This window comes from Eretmochelys imbricata, chromosome 2 (assembly GCF_965152235.1).
Source record: "Eretmochelys imbricata isolate rEreImb1 chromosome 2, rEreImb1.hap1, whole genome shotgun sequence".
Lineage (NCBI taxonomy): Eukaryota > Metazoa > Chordata > Testudines > Cheloniidae > Eretmochelys > Eretmochelys imbricata.
This window is the reverse complement of record NC_135573.1, coordinates 21,714,972-21,737,476: the sequence shown is the minus strand read 5'-3', so window position 1 is coordinate 21,737,476 and position 22,505 is coordinate 21,714,972. Positions and strand designations below refer to the sequence as shown.

The following is a 22,505-nucleotide window of genomic DNA, read 5'->3' as shown; positions in this document are numbered from 1 at the left end:
CTATCTCAAAATAAAGTTCAGGTTTGTAGAAAACTTAAAAGTACTTGTGTGTGTGGAATATAAGAATGAAACTGCTATGTTTTCTGGAAAACTTTCTCAGAACCAAGCTGTATGATGGATAGGTAAACTTCATTAATATTATGAGAAGGTACCATGGAAAGTAAAAACTTTGCTTTTTACAGACTTATTTTAATCTGATACAAAGTCAGAGTACTGGAAAAGATGAATCAAGAGCATAGCTGCTACAGACTACCCTTAAAATTGATCCTAGAATGTTGTGAGGGAAGTAGAGCTGCAAAACTGACTGTACAAAAAGCAGACCAAGTTTGTTGAGGCATTAGGTCTGTGGCCATCAGGGGCTTTTTGTGTAGCCATAGTCTCCTTGGCACTGATGGAGGTGGGGGGCAAAGCAATGCTCCCCCCCAGGGGCACCAGCAGGTGTTGGGACTGACCCCCTTTGGATCCACAAATACCAGAGGAGTAGGCTTTAGGCCTGGGGTGGCAGGCAGCAGTAGGTTCCATCCCCTGGACATGAGGCTTTGGGCTCCAGCCCCAGGCTCACCCCCATACTTCTGGCCCCCATTATGGCCTCTTACCCCTGTTGCATAGCTGCAGGGCTCCTCTCCTTAGGCTCAACCCCCATTACCCCTGGCCCCTGCTGCTTTCCTACCCACCTCCCTATCCAGGGCTTAGCTCTGGCAAGCTGGAGGACAAATTGAGTAAGTCAGTTGTGAAAAGTGATATTTGTATATTATTCACTGTCTCCCAGCTACCTAACAAGCCTGCTGCTGTGAAAAGTGATTAACATACAAATATCACTTTTCACAGAAACAGACTTACTAGCTAGCAAATCTTTAAAAAATCCTCCCCTCCCTCCCCCCAAAAAGAACAACAAAACAACACTATGCAAAGTACTTTACTGTTTCTATTCTGTTTAGGTCCAGAAAAGAATAGACATAACTGTACATTTTTTATTGAGTCTGCAAAAAAAAAAAACCCCCACACAAATAAATTAGTGATTTGGACATGTATATGTGCATATGTATTATTTTCCCTAAAGTTAATTATTTTAGGAAAAATGGTCAGAGTGGCCACCAAAAAAATTGTTACGAGAACCCCTGCTTTAGATGTTCAGCATTTGAGGTTTACAAAGACAGGTTTAATCTTGTCATACCTCAAAATATAATTTTTTTTTATGGCAGGAGTGGGGTTTTGTTTTGTTTTTTTAAGTTTTACAGTAAGGTTAACAGACTTTGCATACTTTTATACAAAATAAGGGTAAGGAACAGCATTACATATCAGAAAAGAAGACTTTAATAGTATTGTTATAAAGAGTGTTGGCCAGTTCAAGTGGGTCTTCCTCTCTTACTGTCGTCATTATCTCTAGTACTTGACTAAAAAGAAAAAAAGTTAATTTCACTCAGTTATGTGTAATGGTAAATATACTAATGGCAGTTTAGTTTATGCGTACACAAGTAGCTATGAGGGGACCAAGATGGTCAGGACTTAATGGTGCAAGTCTACTTTAGTTTCATTTGTACACAGTAACTAGCTTCTACCACTTAAAACATCAACCACTCACTAGCAGTCTCCTAATCTTTGATCCTTTGACAACTTTTGCTTGGCCTACATAGGTAGTTAAACAACCTTACATTCCAATGGAAGTGATTTTGCTGTACAGGTGAAACTTCTGCTATTTTGGATAAAGTGCAGTATAAATCTCTCACGTAGGCCATCAGAAGTTCAGAGGGTGAATTTAAGAGTGTAGTCAATTAAATAGCCTATACTCTTGCTTCCTATCCACATTTTTTATTTCTAATGAACAAGTTCTTAGGTGTTTAGCAATAGCTTGTTAAATTAACACTTCAGGAATATGGTATTTAATAAATCTGTTGTTAAAAGGGATGGGGAAGAAGCCAAAAGATAAGACTAAATAAATAGTTGCACTTTTCAAAAACTGTTACCCTAAGTCTTGACAGGTGGAGCAATGCACTACCACTTATTTGTATTTAGAAAATACAGGTTTCCAATTAGTAGCTGAAAAACAAGGATTGAATAGTTGTTCCTTCCACTACTTGGTGATCCCCGATAGCCCTTAGGACTACCTTCCGACTATCAATGCAATATTGTGCTTCTTTAGATGCAGCTGAATTAGTGGATACACTTCTGCTTAGAAAAAACCTCAGTTAAGTTCTACAGTGCTGCCCTTTCAAGTTCTTTATTGCCACTAAGGCTTCAGTTCACAAGAAAAATTTCTGCACAGGTGGTTTGTTGTAGGTACAAGACATTAACAATAAATGAAAGTGATCATTGAGGGAGAGATTCTCAGCTGGTTGTAGATACATTAGCTTTAGTAGAGCTACACCAATTTACCCCAGCTGAGGATCTGGCCTCAGGAAGTTTCACTAGGAAATCTTAAGCTGAAGTCCATATTTAGGCCAATAAATAAGTGGCCTTTTCTAAAGTTCTGTGCACCCAGCAGCTCCCCTTAACTTCAGCAGAAGTTGCTCAGCACTTCTGAAAAACCAGGCCACCTATTTAGCTTCCTGAATAGAAAATCTCAACCTGAAGTCCATAAAGTCAGACATTTAGCCAGTGTAAATTGGTGTAGCTCTACAGAAGCTTATATAGCCATCCCAAGTAACACTAGCTAAGAATCTGTGTAGCTCTGACAATGACAACAGGGAATTTTCCCCTCATGGAGAACAGACCATCACCCAATGGCCTATGACAAAGGCCTGATGTAGTTTATTTTGACAGTACTTTCCACCTTACCCTCCTTTAATAGCCACATCTTTTTGTTGTTAAAGAGGAAGGGCTTGATCCACAAAGGGGATGTAGGGTAAGCCTTGTAATGCCTACTCTGGGTGGCAGAACACCTAAATGGACACCTTAGCCCCAAGTCAGGCTCCCATACTCTCTGCACTGTGAATGAGGGGCAGGTGCCTAAAAAGCGGATTCACAAAAGCCACCATAGGCTGAGCAGGAAGCTGCCTAAACTAACTAGGAGACAATGCCAAAGAGAGAGGTTTTGCCTAAGCCTCACCCCCTCAAAGGGAATTAGGTGCCTGTTTCCACTTGGAATTCACCACTGAAGAGTCTCCTAATTAGATCCCTAGATCAGCTCAGCCCTTTTTCAAGTAAAACTAAGGAAGAGGGTACTGCCCTTAAACTCAGTAGCCAAGCAGTTAGCGTACTCTGCCAGAATGTGGGAGAGACAGGTTCAAATGTGCACTTTGCCTGATGGAGAACAGGGACTTGAACACAGGTCTTCTACCTCTCAGGTGAGTAACCATTAGGCTAACAGGGTATTTTGGGATGAATGTCTCAATCTCTCCTGCTGAAGATGTTTTACTTTTGTGTCACATACTTAATCATCAGCCTAGAGAGAATATAGCCTAGGGGTTAGCATACTCTCCTGGGAGACTCAGGTCTCTGCTCCAGTGACAAAGTATTCCACCTCCTTTTTCAAGTGGTGTTTTTCTGGGGTCCATTCCAGTAGACATGCTCTTAAGAGACCCCTGAGAATGCCTACCAAATTGGGACCTGCAGGCAAGATAGATGAGAGAAAGTCGAGTTTGTGAATCCCACTAGGGATGAGGCATGAAGTAGGTGCTGAGCATCAGAACTTGGTCAGCTTTGCACGTGCCCACCAGCAGGAATTCAGGCAGCAGCAGAGCAAGGGTCGAATGTAGGCATATAAAGTGGCAGTTAAGTACCAAAATCTCTGTGGATCTAGCCTAAGATGGCCTCCAATGTCACTTATCACACTTCATTTTATCTGAGACTAAAGTAACCAACTGAAGATTTTTGTTTTGTCCAATTTACATCTTAGAATTGATATTCAGGGTTGAAGTTGGCTGCATGCTATTTATGATCATTTTAAAGGGTGACTGACTTTAGTCCCATTTTGACCTAAACATTTTATACCTAATGTTACAGGCTGCTGACTGTCACTGAAATCAGAAAATCCTTCCCCCGCTCCCAGTAAAATAATAAACAAAATTTTATCCATCGTTAGTTGCACTTCATATCTCATGTACTGCTCTTCAGGGGGAGGGGGGAGCTCCCCTGCATATTCTCCCCCACTCTCTGTAACAAGGTATTGACTGCTAACAGCTAAATTGAAACAGGATCAGCTGACAAGCATGTGTGTAGAGAGGGGGAGGAACAGACTCTTAACATAATTTGAGGTTCATCCAGATAACCTTTCTAAAACAGCAGCAGGGAGAAGATAAACTTTACAAATTGGGGACATACAAGTTTGTCAAAATATTGTTAGAAATTGTTAAATCAAACTGTGTCCCTATAAGGTCTGGTAATGTATTGAAAAGTATGGAAAGTACACGTTATTCAAAAGCTCCTACAAATTGCTATGCACAAAGAGCTTCTGAACACTCTTATAATAGATGATGCCATATCAAAGTAAGATCAATCAACTCTCTTGTGGATTACTTGCCAAATTTATTTGGACTCTTTAGTAGCTGCATCCAAAGACTTTTTTTTTTTTTTTTATAAAGACACTGGCTTTTAAAAATTAAGCTATAAAACTTTTTTTTTTCCCCCAAAATGACTGAACATTTCTACAAGTAAACTAGTTTCAGATTTTGATTACTACAAACGTATTTACATTCTTGCTGACAGACACTCTTGCAAACTGTTACTGGGCCAAAAGTGAATTAAAGTCACTTACAACTAGGCTTGGGAGAATTAGATTTTTAGGTAAATGTCAATTTCACCATATACAAACTGGTGAAAAAAATATTTCCATTGATAATTGAAATGTACAGATAGAGAAAAATGCTGCTTGAGAACTTATTAGAGTTTGATTTAAGGATATTTAGATGTGATATTGACCATTTCTGTGTTTTATAATTATACAGCTTTAACTTTTTGACTCTCCACATCCACTGTCATTAAATAATTGCCTAATTTCCCACAACTGTGAAATGTAAATTGATAAAAACAGAAAAAATCATCCTCAATTGACATTATAAAATAATAAAAATCAAACTCTTCTAAGCCTACTTATAATCAGAGCATTTCACGTAATGTTTTGTGGTGGTGGGTAAACAGGAGAAAGCAGATCTAACCCCAAGACCAGACTGAAACAATAGGGGATCAGCATTTGATGAGATTTGAGTATTTCAGCCATCAATCTCATTTAGTGATTATAGTTAATACAATTTAAAATCAAAAGTAGCACTTTTACCCCCTGCTGTTTGTTTTTTCTAGACATTTAGATTCTAGAGCAAAGCGGGCCATAGGCACCTGAAGCATTTCCCTCTCCAAACGCCCCTTTGGGGCATTCTTGTTCATCTCCAAACCTCAAACTGGTGTCTTTACTGGCTGTAGAGCAGAATGAAACTGATGTGATCTTAATCAGTTTCATTTTGCTGCTGATCCTCAGGTTACAGCTACACCAACACTAGCCTCCTCATCTGCTGGAAGTACTCTTAAAACAGTAGTGATTTGGAGAAAACAATTTGTATCCGCTCTGTGTCCCACTAGCCCCTCCCACTTTAAAAGATCACACAGTTGGCTCTTCTGGTGTTGCATGTACTCTAACAGCTACATCTGGAGAAGCAACACAGTGACATGAATTAGAGTCTGGGTACTTGGACTCTATTTTGGTAGTGCTAAGGGGAGAACTACAAAGTAGAGGGAAGGGATACATGGGATATCAAATGAAAAGACATCACTAAGGACCTGATTTTAAGATTTGCTGAGCTTCCGAAACTCCTGCTGAAATCAATGGAGATGCAAGAACCTCTGAAAAGTTAGCCACAATGTATTTTGTAAAACATATTTTAGAGTACAGCACCTTGCTCCCGATTCAATAACTCTGTATTGGTTTAAGCCTACTAAATTTTGTATGTACTTGTGTACATTTCCAAACCTTTAGTTTCAAATATAAAAAGTACATACTTACATTATATGGCAAGGTTCATTTCTGTCCTTCAAGCAATGCTCTAGTTCCCATTTCTTTTTTGTGGGAAATGTTGTTTTTATACACTTTGATCCAGCATGAGTATTTTTCACACCACACCAGGGAGCATCTTGCATGATTCAAACAAGAGTTAAATGTATACAATCGTTAATAATTTCATATAATTGTTTGCTCTTCTGTCAGTTTATGTCCTCCCCACCTTCCACAGACCAAAGCCCATTTTAGAAATCACTCCTCTTAAGCACAGTTTCTCTCCCAAATGATAAAGGAATGATTATGAGATTAGTTCATTTAACATCCATAATAATTAATAAATTACTTCAAATTACTATTCCATTATATTAAATTCTGTAAGATTTTTACATATTATAAAATTAGCCACTTTATTCAGCAATAATGCAGTATAATAAAAGAAGCAGAGAGAGAAATGCTACCATGACAAGGGCTGCTAGCCAGTGAACCACTTGTGTAACCCACAGAAAGTTTAGATACACAAGTGATACTCAGATTGAGGCTCATGAGTCACAAGTGGCTTTTTAATGTGTCTCCTGTGGCTCTTTGCAGCACGTGATATTAAAACACTGATTTAATTATTAACCAATCTAAGTTATTAATCAATCAGGATGCTTTTACTATATTAACCAATTGTAGTTGATAAAATAGTACTTGATCAGTCATTTTGCTGTGAGTGTGTGTGTGTATATATATTATATATATGAATTAATATTTCCCCATCATACTGTTTAAATATGAATATATAGTACTATAGTAAATAAAATAATGAATTCACACTACTATGGGACTTTTGAGTAATGTTGATTGCCAGTTTGGCTCCTGAACCACTGAAGTCTGAGTATCAATGATAAACAAAGGCACATCAGGGTGTATAAGACAAAAATGAAATGCAGGGATTTACAGGGTTTTTAAAAACAGCCTTTTTCAGATATGCCAAAATTACATAACTGTTGACTAAATCTCCTAATCTATTTTTAACTGTCCTACTACTGATGTCTGAAATAAATGTGAGTAGAACCAATATCCACTAATAGATCAGTTCAATCGTAACTAATTATTCCAGGAGGTATTTTCAGGCCCTCTTTCATATTGTTTTGCTTAATGAATTGGAATTTCCTGGTATGCACCCAAGTGCCATTACTGCTGATAATGGGATGGCCTTTATCATGTTCTTTACCATAGTGTTTGGCATATCTACACTCTGCTTTGGGTAGGGCTACACTACCCACCGGATTGGCAGGCAGCAATTGATCCAGCGGGGGTCGATTTTATCACGTCTAGACTAGACGCGATAATCGACCTCCAAGCACTCTCCTGTCGACTCCTGTACTCCACCGCCGTGAGAGGCGCAGGCGGACTTGACCGGGGGGGGGGGGGGGGGGGAACGACACACAGCTACATTATTCATGCAGCTGAAGTTGTGTAACTTAGATCGATCCCCCCCACAGTGTAGACCAGGCCTTAGTGTCTCCCCTTTTATTCATTCATGCCCTCAGTCTCTGTCAAGGTGATCTATGTTCTTTTCTACCAGAAGAGGGCTGAATATAACTACTTCTGGAGCCTGTGAACTCTGCTCATTGAGTCTGCCAGAGAGTTTTTTAGGGTATGTCTACACCGCAATGTAAACCCAGGGTTAATAGAATTCCACTTAGCAGACACTGGGTTTGTTATAACCTAGGGCAGGAGTCAGCAACCTTTGAGAAGTGGTGTGCCAAGTCTTCATTTATTTACTGTAACTTAAGGTTTTGCGTGCCAGGGGCTGGAACCCCAGAACGGCAGTGGGCTGAGTGGGGCTGGTGGCTGGGACCCTGGCTGGCAGACTGAACCCCAGACCAGCAGTGGGGATGGCAGATGGAACCCCGACCGGCAGCGGACTGAGCCACTCAGCCCGCTGCTGGTCTGGGGTTCCATCTGCCAGCCCCTGCCAGCCGGGGTCCCAGCCACTGGCGCCGCTCAGCCTGCTGCTGGCCCTGGGTTCCATCCATCTAGGCTGGCAGCAGGTTGAGCAGGGCCGGCAGCCAGGACCCCAGCTGGCAGCAGAGTGCCACCAAAAATTAGCATGCGTGCCGCAGGCTGCCGACCCCTGACCTAGGGCTTGAGCATCTACACTCATTTGTAACCCCATGTTAGGAATTGTTGAACCCTGCATCCCAACCTGGGGCTCCAGCATCTACGCTGCATTATGTGGGGCTGAATCCAACCACCCATATCCCAGACTTCTTAACACCCTCCCAAAATGTGGCTGCTCTCACCCTTTGATTGTGGTGCAGTGTGGAAAAACTTGACTGTGCCTGTCTAGAGGACAAAAAGTTGGCCTGTGGGATTGTGGAATACTTTTCGCAGTCTTCCGGACCAGAAGCCCAGTGGGGCTACGTCTATGCTGCAGAGCAATAGGGCTTGAACTGTGGGTCCTGGCTTGACTCAGGCTCAGGCCCTCCACCTCCTTGGGGTCCTGGGTCTGAGTTGTGGGTTAGCGAGATTTGTGTCTAGAAGGAAGAGGGGGCTAGGCTTGAGCCTGAATTCCAACCCTGAGCTCACACTGCAGTGTAGACATACCCATAGAGAACAAGGTAATCCTTTCGCCATTCCTAACCCCTGTTACTGTAATGGTGAGTTTGTGTCTGAAGACTGCCCTTTATATTCACTGCCATACAAGCATAACTGCACTTCTAATAAAGTTTTCAAAACATAAAAAAAATGCAATATGGTCCATCAGAACAGCAGCTTACCAGTTTCTATCATTAATCTTTCACTAGGAATTGACTTCAGTGTTTCTAAGTTGGCTTCTGTTTTCAGTGAGCTAGAAATCATAAGAATAGGGAGTGAATTTGGACGTAAGTTGATGTTTTGTTAGAGGATTGTGGTTTTTTGTTCAAACCATACTTAAGCCATGTGCGACTGGAATCATCTTCTCAGAGCCTTATGAAGCTCATAACTTTTAGAAACTAAGTAGAATGTTCTCTGGCTGGTATTTAATTACCTTGCTTACAAAAATGGTTTCTTAGCAAAAGTGGTTTCTTAAAGAGTTAATTTCTAAATAATGTGTAAGTATTATTTGCCTCAACTTATATTAAAAAAAGCTCCCAGCTGTGCATCCAAGCCACGGCTAAAAATGACAACCCTAGGAGGTGGCCCGCTGTCCCAGTCCTAATTCCAGTTCCACAAATCAGCTTCTACAGCCACACTGGCCCGGTAAAGCACATGGAAGCTTCTGCTGGGTTTCTGTGTTCATCTGGCTCGATATCTGGATAATTTAAAGGCTCCTGCCAAAAGGTGTAGCAGTCTGAGCTCACATAAATCAAACAGTTAGGTCTCAGGATAATTAATAGTGTGATTTCAGCCCAGTCCATTGGTAGATCAGGCTGGTCACATTAATTCTTGGTTACTTTTGGACTAGACAATGTAGTTTTGTTTTTTTTAATTACTTTGTCCTAAAATACAGCTGCCGCTACACTCCACCTCATTTATTTACAAACTAGAATTGGCATGGAGCATCTCAGAAAGGGCCCAAGACTAGATTATCTCAGTGTGTAAAGAGGAATGCATTTGACCTGTGAATTGAGAACTTTTTGCAGTTAACAGATTAATAAGTGCAAATCTAAATCTGTCTACAAATGATCACTTAGTCTAATGGGCTTTGAAGTCTTAACCTCATTTTAAAAAGTAATTACATTTCAAGTTATGAAACTATTTTAAAAATATCATTTGTTGAAAAGAACTTACCAACCATTTATTCCTATATAGAGATCCAAATCTATTATAGCAGCTGCTTCTTCCTTTGTGCCATCAAATGAATGTACCTAGAAAAGAGGTTTATATACTTTATCATGTAAGAAAACCTGTAACCCAAAATTAATATTTGTGTAAATATTTATAGTTCTTAATTGTAAAGTAAAAACCAGAGGTAATATGCAAGATATATTTATATAGAATTCAGTGAATTATAGAGTAAGTAAGGCTCATCTGATAGCACTTCTGCTTTTGGGCAAGAGGCTCACAGGCTGAATTCTGCACCCGAATATTGACAAAAGAGTGCAGCCCCTTGACAAGTAGTGTTGGTTGTGAATGCGTTTCGGAAGGATGGCCTGCTCTTCTCTCTCAGCCAGGGATGATGATTATATCTTAAAGTAACCTACAAGAATTTTTTAAAAAAATTGTCCTTTGTTTCCAGTTACTATTTTTAACATTAAAATATAAAACCTTAATTTCTGCAGATATATACTGGTTGAAAGTTACATATGGACATGGTTTTGACAAAGTGTTTTGATATAAAAAGTGAACGTTTGTGGTTACCGTTCCTGCTGGAGCATGCAACAGACAAGAAATTAAAAATGCAGTGGTACAAAGTTAGTTGCACCAGAAAAAGTGCAGTTTGTCAGTCACAGAAAAGGCATCCTAGACATTAGTGGTAGTAGGACCAACGATGGAGAGGACTTCATCGCTAAAACAGACTGGTTTGGAGTGATGTAAGCATGACCCTTATGTTAAAGTATGACTTCTTTTTTTTTTTTTTTTTTACACTCTTGGTGATCTGGTATCCTACCAATCAATATCTAAACTGAACCCTGCCCATATCCATGTACAAAACCCACCATTTTATATTGGGTTTCAATTTCTAGACAGGATTAGTACTCCTTAAAACTAACTGCAGCTGTAGACACTTCAGAATTGGGAAGGAGCCAGTTTAAGCAAAAAGTGCTTTAAGCTTCACTTCTGGCAAGCCAATAAAAACTGTTGATGTCAGCTGCAAAGTCTCTCTCTCCTTGACCAATCCTCATACCTTGCAAGAAACTGTTGGAAAAGCAACAGTGAGAAGGATAAAAGTAGTGAAAGGGATTGTAAAGCTACTATGGATTTGTAGTGGTTTAAATGGTTTAACCGGAAATCTACTGAGATTATATTACACTCAAAAGGATAGTACTCAAAACAATTAAATGAGTGTTAGATTGAATATAATTTATTATAAGATTGGTCATACTTACCACTCCTCCCACATATCTATCTCTATTCCTTCTCATTATTTCTGCCAATTAAAAGAAAGAACAATGTAAGCAAAACTAACTATTTGCTAAAGGGCAAAAGCAAACTATTACAAACTTTTGTCACATTCAGTCCTGAGCAAAACCTACCTAAGAATTCAGTGTGTGCATTTCTACAATGGAGAAACATTGGCAATTTTGTTTTCTCTGACAGGTCAAATTGCTTTTCAAAGTATCTGTAAGAAAAAAAATATGTTTTTAGATAGAAACTGGGTGCAAGATTGAATAAAAATGGTGTAAAGGAGGCCATGAGACAGAATGGTCTTTTTAAAAAGAAGAGGTTCTCAAACTGTGGTCTGCGGACAACCAGTGGTCTGCGAGCTCCATTCAGATGGTCCGTGGATAGTTCCCTCTCAGGTGCGTGCTTGGGCGGTCACACATGAGAGAATGAAGGGCCACCCACCTAATTAGTGGAGCCATTCAGACGTAGCCTCCACTAATTACGAGCCTGGACCCTGGAGAAGACCCACATGTAAGGTGAGGTGGTGGCCGGGGGGGGAATAGGAGGTAGGTGGGAGAGGACAGTGAAGCGAGAAGAGGGGGTAGGCAGAATTTAGGACATGCAGGGCTGCGGCGGTCAGAGAAAGAGGCGACTTTCCCCAGCTCCAGTGCTGCAGCTGTCGGGGAGAGATGGCAGCTCTGTGGCTGCTGTGGTGGGGGAGAGACTCCCTTTCTTCCCAGCCCCAGCTTGGAAGCTACTGTGGCGGGGGAGAGAGGGTACATCCATCGCATTGGAAAGGTAAGACTACTGATATTAAAATATGAATTGTGCGCTTTTATTTGTAGAACAAAAAAATGTTTAAGTTTTTTTTAAAAGAATGTTTTTATCCAAAGCGCTTTTCAATAGTTAGCTAATCATACAATGAATGTTTGGAAAGATCATTAAGTGGTTCACTGAGACCCCCAGCAAGTGGTCTGCAAAAAAAAAAAAAAAGAGTGAGAACCACTGGTGTATATATAGTAAAGAAACAATGAATTTGCACTACTGTGGCTCTTTTAGATAATGTGGATGGCTAATTTGGCTCCTGAACCACTGAAATCTGAGTATCACCGCATTAACGGTTCCACTGAATGGGAGTTTTTGCCTGTGAAATGACTAAAGGATAGATCTTTAAAGGGAAGTCTTCCCTGGACACACTACTATATTAAGTGATACATTTTGGAAGTCAGTTAATAAGAGGCCAGGAATGGCAACGTTGGGGGAATGCAAAGCGGTTTACACTGAATCAGAAGTGTGACCCTCCCCTTTTTTTTTTAAAAAAGATAACTGAATTATCTCCAGGAAGCTTTAAAAATTGAGGAACTTTAGGTTTAAATTTAGCACAATTGCAGCATGTTTCCCAAAAATTTAGGAAACAGGTGGGGGTTAATGTCATCTGGATATCAACAGCACAAAGACTGGGAAGACCCAGTCCACATGCAGGTGTGTATGATGCACAACACCAGAGTGGACTGGACATATAGTAATAAATACTTAATATAATAACCATATATACAGAAAAGGGAGAAAGAAAAGCATGACAAATGCAAAAAAAAAAAAAAAAGTGAGTGGTAGCACCAGAGAACTAGCATCGATCAAGGGACAGTCACACAAAGCCTACTCTTCCTAAGAGAGAGGGGAGAAAAAAAAACCAACAGCTATTTATTAAAAAAAAATAAAATAAAATAGCCAGCTGTTAAATCACTTCAATTATTTAACCACAAAAGCTATAAATAGCTAGCAACCAAATACTATTTAACCAAAGAATCCAAATTAATATAAATACAGTATCCAGACAACACACTAAAGGAGTGGAAACCAGGGCTCGGGTATCACACTGAAATGAAAGTACCGTATTCATAGTCCAATCGCCTTTGTTTATAATTAGATAGTAAAAATGAGAGAGTCTGCAATTGTTCAGTAACTGTGTGGCTGTGACACCTTTGTGTTTTGATGTCCGATTTTGTAAGCAAGTAGTTTGTAAGTGAGGTGAAACTTGGGGCACGCCAGACAAACCAGACTCCTGAAGGGGGTACAGCAGTATGGAAAGGTTGAGAACCATTGATCTAGAGTGTCCACTTTAATAAATCCTCCCCTAGGGGAGGGGGCTGGAGGGGCCCAGGGGACTGAGCCGGGGAGGGTGGAGGGAGGGTCCGGGCTGGAGGGGCCCAGGGGACTGAGCTGGGGAGGATGCTGGAGGGTCCGGGCTGGAGGGGCCCAGGGGACTGAGCCGGGGAGGGTCCGGGCTGGAGGGGCCCAGGGGACTGAGCCGGGGAGGGTCCGGGCTGGAGGGGCCCAGGGGAAAGCATACAGGGAGTGGAAGATGGGAGAGATCAGCAAGGAAAGCTACCTTATTGAGGTCAGAACATCTAGGGATAAAGTGAGACAGACTAAAAGTCAAGTAGAGTTGGACCTTGCAAATGGAATTAAAACCAATAGTAAAAGGTTCTATTGCCATATAAATAAGAAAAAAACAAAGAAAGAAGAAGTGGGACCGCTAAACACTGAGGATTGAGTGGAGGTTAAGAATAATCTAGGAATGGGCCAATATCTAAACAAATACTTTGCCTCAGCCTTTAATAAGGCTAAAGAGGATCTTAGGGGTAATGGTAGCATGACAAATGGGAATGAGGATCTGGAGGTAGATATTACCATATCTGAGGTAGAAGCGAAACTCGAACAGCTTAATGGGACTAAATCAGGGGGCCCAGATAATCTTCATCCAAGAATATTAAAGGAATTGGCACATGAAATTGCAAGCCCATTAGCAAGAATTTTTAATGAATCTGTAAACTCAGGGGTTGTACCGTATGATTGGAGAATTGCTAACATAGTTCCTATTTTTAAGAAAGGGGAAAAAACGTGATCCGGGTAACTACAGGCCTGTTAGTTTGACATATGTAGTATGCAAGGTCTTGGAAAAAATTTTGAAGGAGAAAGTAGTTAAGGACATTGAGGTCAATGGTAACTGGGACAAAATACAACATGGTTTTACAAAAGGTAGATCGTGCCAAACCAACCTGATCTCCTTCTTTGAGAAAGTAACAGATTTTTTAGACAAAGGAAACACAGTGGATCTAATTTACCTAGATTTCAGTAAGGCGTTTGATACCGTGCCACATGGGGAATTATTAGTTAAATTGGGTAAGATGGGGATCAATAGGAAAATTGAAAGGTGGATAAGGAATTGGTTAAAGGGGAGACTACAAGGGGTCCTATTGAAAGGTGAACCAGGGAGGTTACCAGTGGAGTTCCTCAAGGATCGGTTTTTGACCAATCTTATTTAATCTTTTTATTACTGACCTCGGCACAGGATGACTATGAGCCGCCAATGTGATATGGCTGTGAAAAAAGCTAATGCGGTCTTGGGATGCATCAGGCGAGGTATTTCCAGTAGAGATAAGGAGGTTTTAGTACTGTTGTACAAGGCACTGGTGAGATCTCATCTGGAATACTGTGTGCAGTTCTGGTCTCCCATGTTTAAGAAGGATGAATTCAAACAGGAACAGGTACAGAGAAGGGCTACTAGGATGATCCGAGGAATGGAAAACCTGTCTTATGAAAGGAGACTCAAGGAGCTTGGCTTGTTTAGCCTAACCAAAAGAAGGTTGAGGGGAGATATGATTGCTCTCTATAAATATATCAGAGGGATAAATACTGGAGAGGGAGAGGAATTATTTAAGCTCAGTACCAATGTGGCACAAGAACAAATGGATATAAACTGGCCACCAAGACGTTTAGACTTGAAATTAGACGAAGGTTTCTAACCATCAGAGGAGTGAAGTTTTGGAAAAGCCTTCCAAGGGAAGCAGTGGGGGCAAAAGATCTATCTGGCTTTAAGATTAAACTCGATAAGTTTATGAAGCAGATGGTATGATGGGATAACATGGTTTTGGTAATTAAATATTCATGGTAAATAGGCCCAATAGCCTGTGATGGGATGTTAGATGGGGTGGGATCTGAGTTACTACAGAGAATTCTTTCCTGGGTATCTGATTGGTGAATCTTGCCCATATGCTCAGCGTTTAGCTGATCGCCAGATTTGGGGTCGGGAAGGAATTTTCCTCCAGGGCAGATTGGAAGAGGCCCTGGAGGTTTTTCGCCTTCCTCTGTAGCATGGGGCCCGGGTCACTTGCTGGAGGATTCTCTGCTCCTTGAAGTCTTTGAACCATGATATGAGGACTTCAGTAGTGCAGCCATAGGTGAGAGGTTTATCGCAGGAGAGGGTGGGTGAGATTCTGTGGCCTGCGTTGTGCAGGAGGTCAGACTAGATGATCATAATGGTCCCTTCTGACCTTAATATCTATGAATCTATGAATCTATGAATTCCATCAACTTGAAAGTTATTCATGTTACATTTAATACATGTCCCTGAATCTCCTGGCCAATTTTTATGATTTCTACACTGCAACAGGTGAGAAAGAGGAAGAAGGAAAACTTGAAACTGCCTCCTGGGGCAGCTCTACCAAAGGACTTTCATCATGAATGGCTGTGCAAGACAGGAGACAGATATTCTCTAGTCTTCATAAAAAATTGTCCCCAAGGAAACAAAGTTTCACTACAACAGAAAATAATGTTTAAGCATGAAATGGAACTTAGAAGTTATACTCAGGTATAATCTACTGGGAAACGGTGTTACCCAGTAAGAGAAAAAAAGTAACATCTGGCTGACTGCTAGCAATCTTAAATAAGTAGTATAACAGTTTGACTCCATTTAAGCTGAAAACTGGCAAATTGGCTACACTCATTCCATCCTTTTTTTTTCTTTCAGTGTCCTTATGGGCTTTTTTAAAAATTATTAATTTTAAAACTTTCCCTTATCTTGGTTTGAAACTCCAAATGCCTAACACTATGGCATGAAATTTTAAAACTCTCTTAACAGTAATTTTCCCAGACATATGTAGGACAGCTACCAGCAAAATGCAAAAATATCTAGGAAAAACAATAACATTAAATTTACAAACCTAAAAGTGGCATGTGTCTTTCCCCATTTTACATTTCTTTGTTGCCTGCTCTCATTCCCCTCCCTCCCACCCCCCATCTATCTTTTCTCTATGGTGATTTCCAGCAAGGATGCCAAGTGGAGCCAACAGGAATTGAACTGACAAAACCAATTTATTTCAGACAATCCATTGAACAATCAGATGGTAGAGACTTTCTGCCTCTGCAGCTCAACAGATGATCTACCTGTTCTATTTTTCCTCTTCTACCCTCCCACGCCAATTTAAGTATGGTTGATTAGAAGTTTTCCTCTAGCCCACTAAAACTATAAGTCAAGCACTTGCATCACTGACCATGCTGATTCAGATAGCTGTCTGTTAGCTTGTGTAGTGGGAAGGAACAATTAGACTCTAAAGATTTATTTCAATAGGCTCAGGCTCTGTTTAGGAAACAGAAGAATCTTTAAAGTGACATCATCTACTCCTGCTCACTATTCCAGTGTTTCATTTCACAGCAATGGTTGAACAAGTCTTCACCAAGCTGTGCTTTATTGAATTCAGCACATTTTGGTTGCTACTGGAAACTAATAACAAGAACAAGAAAAAAATATGCTGGCCACTTGGCTGATCCTCTTACTACAAGAGGCTAGTTCAGTAGCATGTAATGCTGTAGCTTTTAACCTATTTACAAGCCACTATACCTTCTGTAGCGAAAGCTACAGCTTCATACTGCAGGTGCAAAGTGTAAAAAGTCCTAAGTAACCTCTCCAATTCTGTGAATGACATTAGTTCTCTCCCTACTCAGACAGCAATGTGCAAGCATCATCCACAAGTCCAAAGGTTATTTTGTTGAAATTTATCATCTGCTGTCAAAGATGTATTTCTCAACTGCTTCCCTAGACAGCCCTACTCATTTCTGCAGGGTTTCCTCCCCAACACCACAACCCAATTCTGGGTGCAGTGCCAGCATCAGAACAACTCAGTCCCTTCCCTGCTCCTTAATGTGTGCTTTGCCCTCTGACAAACTAGCCCGCTCCTCACCAGCTTTCCTAGATTGCCCTGCTCCTAAGGCCTACCTTGCCAATATCTTGCCCCCTTATCCACTGCAGGCTTTGTCCTCTGTGACAGTTCCACTCCCTTCTACAAGCCTCCCTTCTATGCCACTCCCTATTGTAGGCTTCCCTCTGGACTGGAGCTCCAGACAGTTCTTGAATAGCAAAGTCAGTGAATGCCTTTCCTATCCAGAAACTCTCATATTCTGATTGATTTTACAGCAAAGGAAGTATTGATTCAATGTCAGGTATAAGAGTAGTTTTGCAATATTAAAAGTGGAATAGACTCATAGGACTGGAAGGGACCTCAAGAGGTCATCTAGTCCAGTCCCTTTCACTCTTGGCAGGATTAAGTATTATCTAGACCATCCCTGACAGGTGTTTGTCTAACCTGCTCTTAAAAATCTCCAATGACAGAGGTCCCACAAACTCCCTAGGCAATTTATTCTGGTGCTTAACTATCCTGACAGGAAGTTTTTCCTAATGTCCAACCTAAACTGCCCTCGCTGCAATTTAAGCCCATTGCTTCTTGTCCCATCCTCAGAGGTTAACAAGAACAATTTACTTCCCTCCTCCTTCTAACAACCTTTTATGTATTTGAAAACTGTTATATCCCCTCTCAGTCTTCTCTTCTCCAGACTAAACAAAACCAGGTTTTTTTCAATCTTCCCTAATAGGTCATGATTTCTAGACCCTTTAATCATTTTTGTTGCTCTTCTCTGGACTTTCTCCCTCTTATCCACATCTTTCCTGAAATGTGGTGCCCTGAACTGGACACAACACTCCATGAAGGAGCTTAGCATTGCAACGCTGAGCATCACAGCGCCTTTTAGGTACCTAGAAAAATCAAAGGAACAACACCGCAATCCACAAAAGCCAGCACATTAAGTGGGTGCCAATCCCCTTGCTCCAATCACTCTTTCATTATTTATCCACAGCGGAACAGCTTCAACAGGAGAGACTGAGGGAGCTCCACATCATAATATCCCATAGCTCCATGGTTAGAGCACCCTCCTGAGAGGTGGGAGACCCCTGTTCAAATCCTTTCTACAACTCTGGCAGAGAGGGAGAAATTGAATCCTGATCTCCCACATCCCAGGTGAGTGCTCTAAACACAGGGATAAAAGTTGTAAGGTGGGCACCACAACCTCCTCTGGACAGATGCGGAATGGAACCCAACCTGTTCGGTGTGCTCAAAGTTTGCCTACCACATCAGACCTTACATGCAACTTAGGCGGCCAATGCCTATCTTCCCCCAGTTCATAGATTGCTCTGGGGCTTTGGTGAGAGATAGGTGTCCGGAAGCCTAGAGGGAGGCATCAGTGCACATGTCCCAGGGTCTACAACTTAGGCATCTATGGAACTTTTACAGCAGAAAGTTAGGTGCTGAGTGAGTTTAGGCATCCAGAGTATTAGGCAGCAGCCAAGGAGTTTCATGGATTGCAGTGAGGTTGTGCACTGGGATTACGTGTTTAACTCTCTGGAATTTAACCACCTAAATTGCTTTGTGAATTACACCCTAAGTACCTGATTTTTTTTTTTTAAATATAGGTCTCTTTCCTATAAAATCATTAGTGCTGGTCAAAAAAATAATAGCTTATCAGACTTCAAGTTAGAATAAGTATGTAGCCAACAAAATGCCAGTTGCTATAATACAAAATGAAAAATGTTGTAAATCACTGTAAAGATTTATACATCAATCTCTATAGTTATCAAATCTCTTACTTGAGTTGGGTGTCTTTAGGGCAAAATTCTAATCTATCAAAATCTACAAAAGAAAAAAAAACAATTAATTCCTTGTCTTTTTTAAGAATTCAACAAAGAGGATAATCTTGAGCTATCCCAACAATACTTACCCAGGCCACATTCCCCAATTGCTCTGATCTTCCCCTTATTTTTTTCAACGAGATTTTGCAATTCACCTAAATATTGGTCAGGGTCGCTCTGCTCAAATTCTCCACAGCGGGTGGGATGGCAGCCAACCGTACTGTAAAACATGTCTAGTGCATAACAGTATTAGAATTTTATTTCCAGGAATACAGTAAGTTTATATCAAATTAACAGCAACTCATACTGAATTTATTTTTTCCTTGGGGCAAACCCTGAGCAGAAGTGGGGCTGGTTCAAGCAAACCAGGTGACCTTCAGCTCTGAGGCTCATGATTTAACATGTTACTTTCTTCCTCCCACCTGTTCCAATCTCTTATGCAATCCTTGTTGGGGTGGGAGAGATTCAGTCCAGCTAGGTAAGGGGATAACTTGTCCAGAAGTTTTGATACTGGAAGCCTAGAGGGAGGCATCAGTGCACATGTCCCAGAGTCTACAACTTAGGCACCTATGGAACTTTTATAGCAGAAAATTATGTGCCGAGTGAGTTTAGGTATTCAGAATTTGTGGGTATGTTTGTGAAGGAAGTTAATACCACAACTCAACAAAACAATTAAGCACATGAATAATCCCAGCCTTATTCAACAGAACATTTAAGCATATACTGAAATTTAAGCACAGGGTTAACTGCTTTGCTGAATAGGTACGGGATCATTCACACGCTTAAATGATCTGCTAAATAGGGATCTAGGTGAACAGTGGATGGAGGTTGCTTTCAAACAGAAAGAGAAGGGGGAACCTGCAAACACTGCAATAAAGAGAAAAATATCCCCATTCCACATGGTAATCATATTAGTACAATCACCACAAAATAGCACAAACTCCACACCGTGTGGCACTGCAAGCCTGAGCAGTAAATACTATACGAGCATTTCAGTTGGCTCCAGAAGGGCAGGGGCCAGAGAAGTATTATTACATCCTTCTCACACCAGCGTTGCAAGTCTCTTCCATCCCCTTCTGTCATTGGCTGTTGCTTCCATCTGCTCTATGGTGTTCAGACCAATTGTTCTGCCCTCCCTACTAAGGGTTCTTGTTAAGATTTTTCTTGGGCACCCTTGTTTCCTCACACCAGTTGGTTTCCACTTGACAGGTTCGTGTGAAAGTCTGGGTGTTAGCATCCAGAGTACATGCCCCAAATACATCAAGCACTTCCTTCTGATTCTGGTAGAGACAAGCTGCTGGTTCGTGATTTCTTAGATCTCTTCACTGGTGATGAAACCTTTCCATCCAAGGCCCAGGATCTTTCAAAGGCACTTATTTTCAAAGGCACCTGGTTTTCTGTTTAATCGTTTGGTAGATCTCCAGCTCTCAGAGCTGTATATTAACACTGAGATTATGTTTGAGTTGACAATTCTAAGTTTTGTTTTTGCACTCTATATCTCTGATTTCCATAGGTTGTTGAGTTTAGTGAATGCTGTGGATGCCTTTCCTATCCTTGATGTCATTTCTTTCCTGAGGTCTCCATTGGCTAGTCTGGTGCTACCCAGGTAAATGAACTATTCTACTTTCTTGATGTTTTTACCTTCTAATAGGATGCCCCAGCTTAACATCCAGGTTTCAAGGATGTTTGTGTTGGCGTAACTGATTTTGAGCCCTACTTGGCTTCCTGTTTTTGCCAAGATGTCGGTCTTTGTTTGTAGCTTTTGGGGGTGTCATTCAATAGCACGATATCACCAGAGTCTAGGTCTTCTAGGTATTTGGTAACTACCCATGCTACGCCAGTGTGTGTGTTGGTAACATGCTGCTTCATTATCAGATACACAATGCAGCCCTGTTTCATACCACTGTGCACACTGAACCATGCTGTTGTCTGGTAGTTCACTCTTACAGTACACTTTGCATTGCTGTATACAGCATTGATGATATTGATAAATTTAGCTGGAATTCCATAAGACTGAAGAATATTCTGCAATGTATGCCTTTGCAGGCTGTCAAATGCCTTTTGAAAATCCCTGAAATAGATAATAAGGGGAGCTGGCTATTCTGTACGTTCTTCTAGGATAGAAAAGTACTCCTCCTCCAAAAACACTCTTGATTTGTTTTATCTAGAAATACAGAAACAGAAGATAGGAAGGACTGATATCCACCAATACCCCATGCCCTCTGTAATAACAAGAAATAAATTATGTAGAATATATCCATCTAACCTGGATATATTTTTTCTTTTCTTGAATCTGAATAATTCTGCCAATAGTGCCAGGAATAAGTAATTTTAAATGTTAATTACCATGGGGAAGGGTGGAAATCTACAGCTACAGGGATTAAATATATATCATGTCTTTTAAAGTAAGGATACCATTTGTCTGTGCCAGCTGCAATGCATCTTTACTATCTTGTAGATTTCCGCCTGTAATCATAAACTGAAATGAAGAAAAATATTGTTAGTAAATGCGTGTTCAACTTTGAATTAACAGCAAACAACCAGGAAATGCTTTAAAAGGCACTCTGATACCAGAGTGATAGAAATCAGAGAAGAACCTAGACAGAGGAAAGCCTAGTAGCTATTTGTATTATGAATATAGTAGTATTCTGTTAAACCACGCAAGTGTCTCAAGATTCATTAAGACTTTCAGCAGACATATTAGTGAATGTACTATAGGCCAAATCATGGCTTTTGATCAGTAGTACATAAATTATCCTCCCACCATAATGTCGGTCACAGTCCATTCAATTACTGCAATACCACTATTAATAACAGTATTGACCTTTTTCATTTTCATCTTCAAGGCACTTTTCTGGGTACTTTTCTGTGAGGATTAATTCATTTGTAAAGTATAATCCCCATTTTACAGTTGGGGAAATCAAAGTAGAAGGATGATGTGATTTTTAAAAAGCCATCCAGGGAATCAATATTAGAGCCCCAGGGTTAAAAATTCAGGAGTTTCGGGCCCTCAGTGTCATGCTCCAGCCATAGCATCAGAGCTTGTTACATTAACATTGTAGTTTTAAGTGTCCTCTTAACCTTTCATATGTTGGATGTACATCCAGCGTTTTATTGCCTCTGCAATAAAACCATGTCTCATTCTCCCAAGGGAGAACAAAGGCAATTTAAATGTACGATTGTTCAGCTCTATTAGTTTTTCTTCAAACCAGGTAATGCTTTTGCTATAGAACGTTTTCTATTGTTTGTTTTTGGAAACACAGGACTGGATTTTAAATTACTTGTGCAAAATGAACAGTTGATAGCTGTGACAGCATGTGCAAATAGGTTAATATATGTGGAAATGCCAAGATTTGGCCATATGACTACATAATTACGTCATCGGGATACGCAATCACATCAATTGCGCATACAAGTTAAAGGTGTGCAATTACTAGTTCTGAGGGAATTGTGCACCAAATATTTAAAAATCTGCACACAATATTTTAAAATTCTGCATATTTTATTTGTCAAAACAACACAATATAATCACACATTTTTCAATTATTTTGGTAAATTTATTTCAAAATACCGGTCAGCAAGTAAGTCTGTAACAATACAGACTACAAAAAAGATTCAGGAAATGTTTTCTGACAAATAGATTGCATAGTAGGCATATTAGTACATCTATATGGCTCCACAGCGAGCAAGGAGGACAGAGTCTTGCACACCCGCACGCCCAGCCCTGTCCTCCTGACCCAGGTGTGGGGCAGGCAGGCTCAA

The 22,505-nt window shown here is 40.6% G+C and overlaps 1 protein-coding gene across 3 annotated transcripts in view; it reads right to left on the bottom strand.

Annotated features, from left to right (window-relative positions):
- Positions 1-914: 914 nt before the first annotated feature.
- The window catches only part of TATDN1 (TatD DNase domain containing 1), a 29,515-nt gene continuing 7,924 nt past the window's right edge, over positions 915-22,505 (bottom strand). For 2 of the 3 annotated variants that reach the window (XM_077809812.1, XM_077809813.1), the window contains exons 4-12: positions 21,159-21,222; positions 18,833-18,976; positions 18,702-18,744; positions 11,095-11,180; positions 10,948-10,988; positions 9,689-9,765; positions 8,695-8,765; positions 5,933-6,059; positions 915-1,394 (exon numbers count right to left, since the gene is read on the bottom strand). In XM_077809812.1, the coding sequence (XP_077665938.1) occupies positions 1,292-1,394; positions 5,933-6,059; positions 8,695-8,765; positions 9,689-9,765; positions 10,948-10,988; positions 11,095-11,180; positions 18,702-18,744; positions 18,833-18,976; positions 21,159-21,222 (756 nt within the window). In that variant the 3' untranslated portion in view covers positions 915-1,291. Of the gene's footprint in view, positions 1,395-5,932; positions 6,060-8,694; positions 8,766-9,688; positions 9,766-10,947; positions 10,989-11,094; positions 11,181-18,701; positions 18,745-18,832; positions 20,908-21,158; positions 21,223-22,505 lie in introns of all 3 variants that reach the window. The other variant, XM_077809814.1, reaches the window with a different exon arrangement.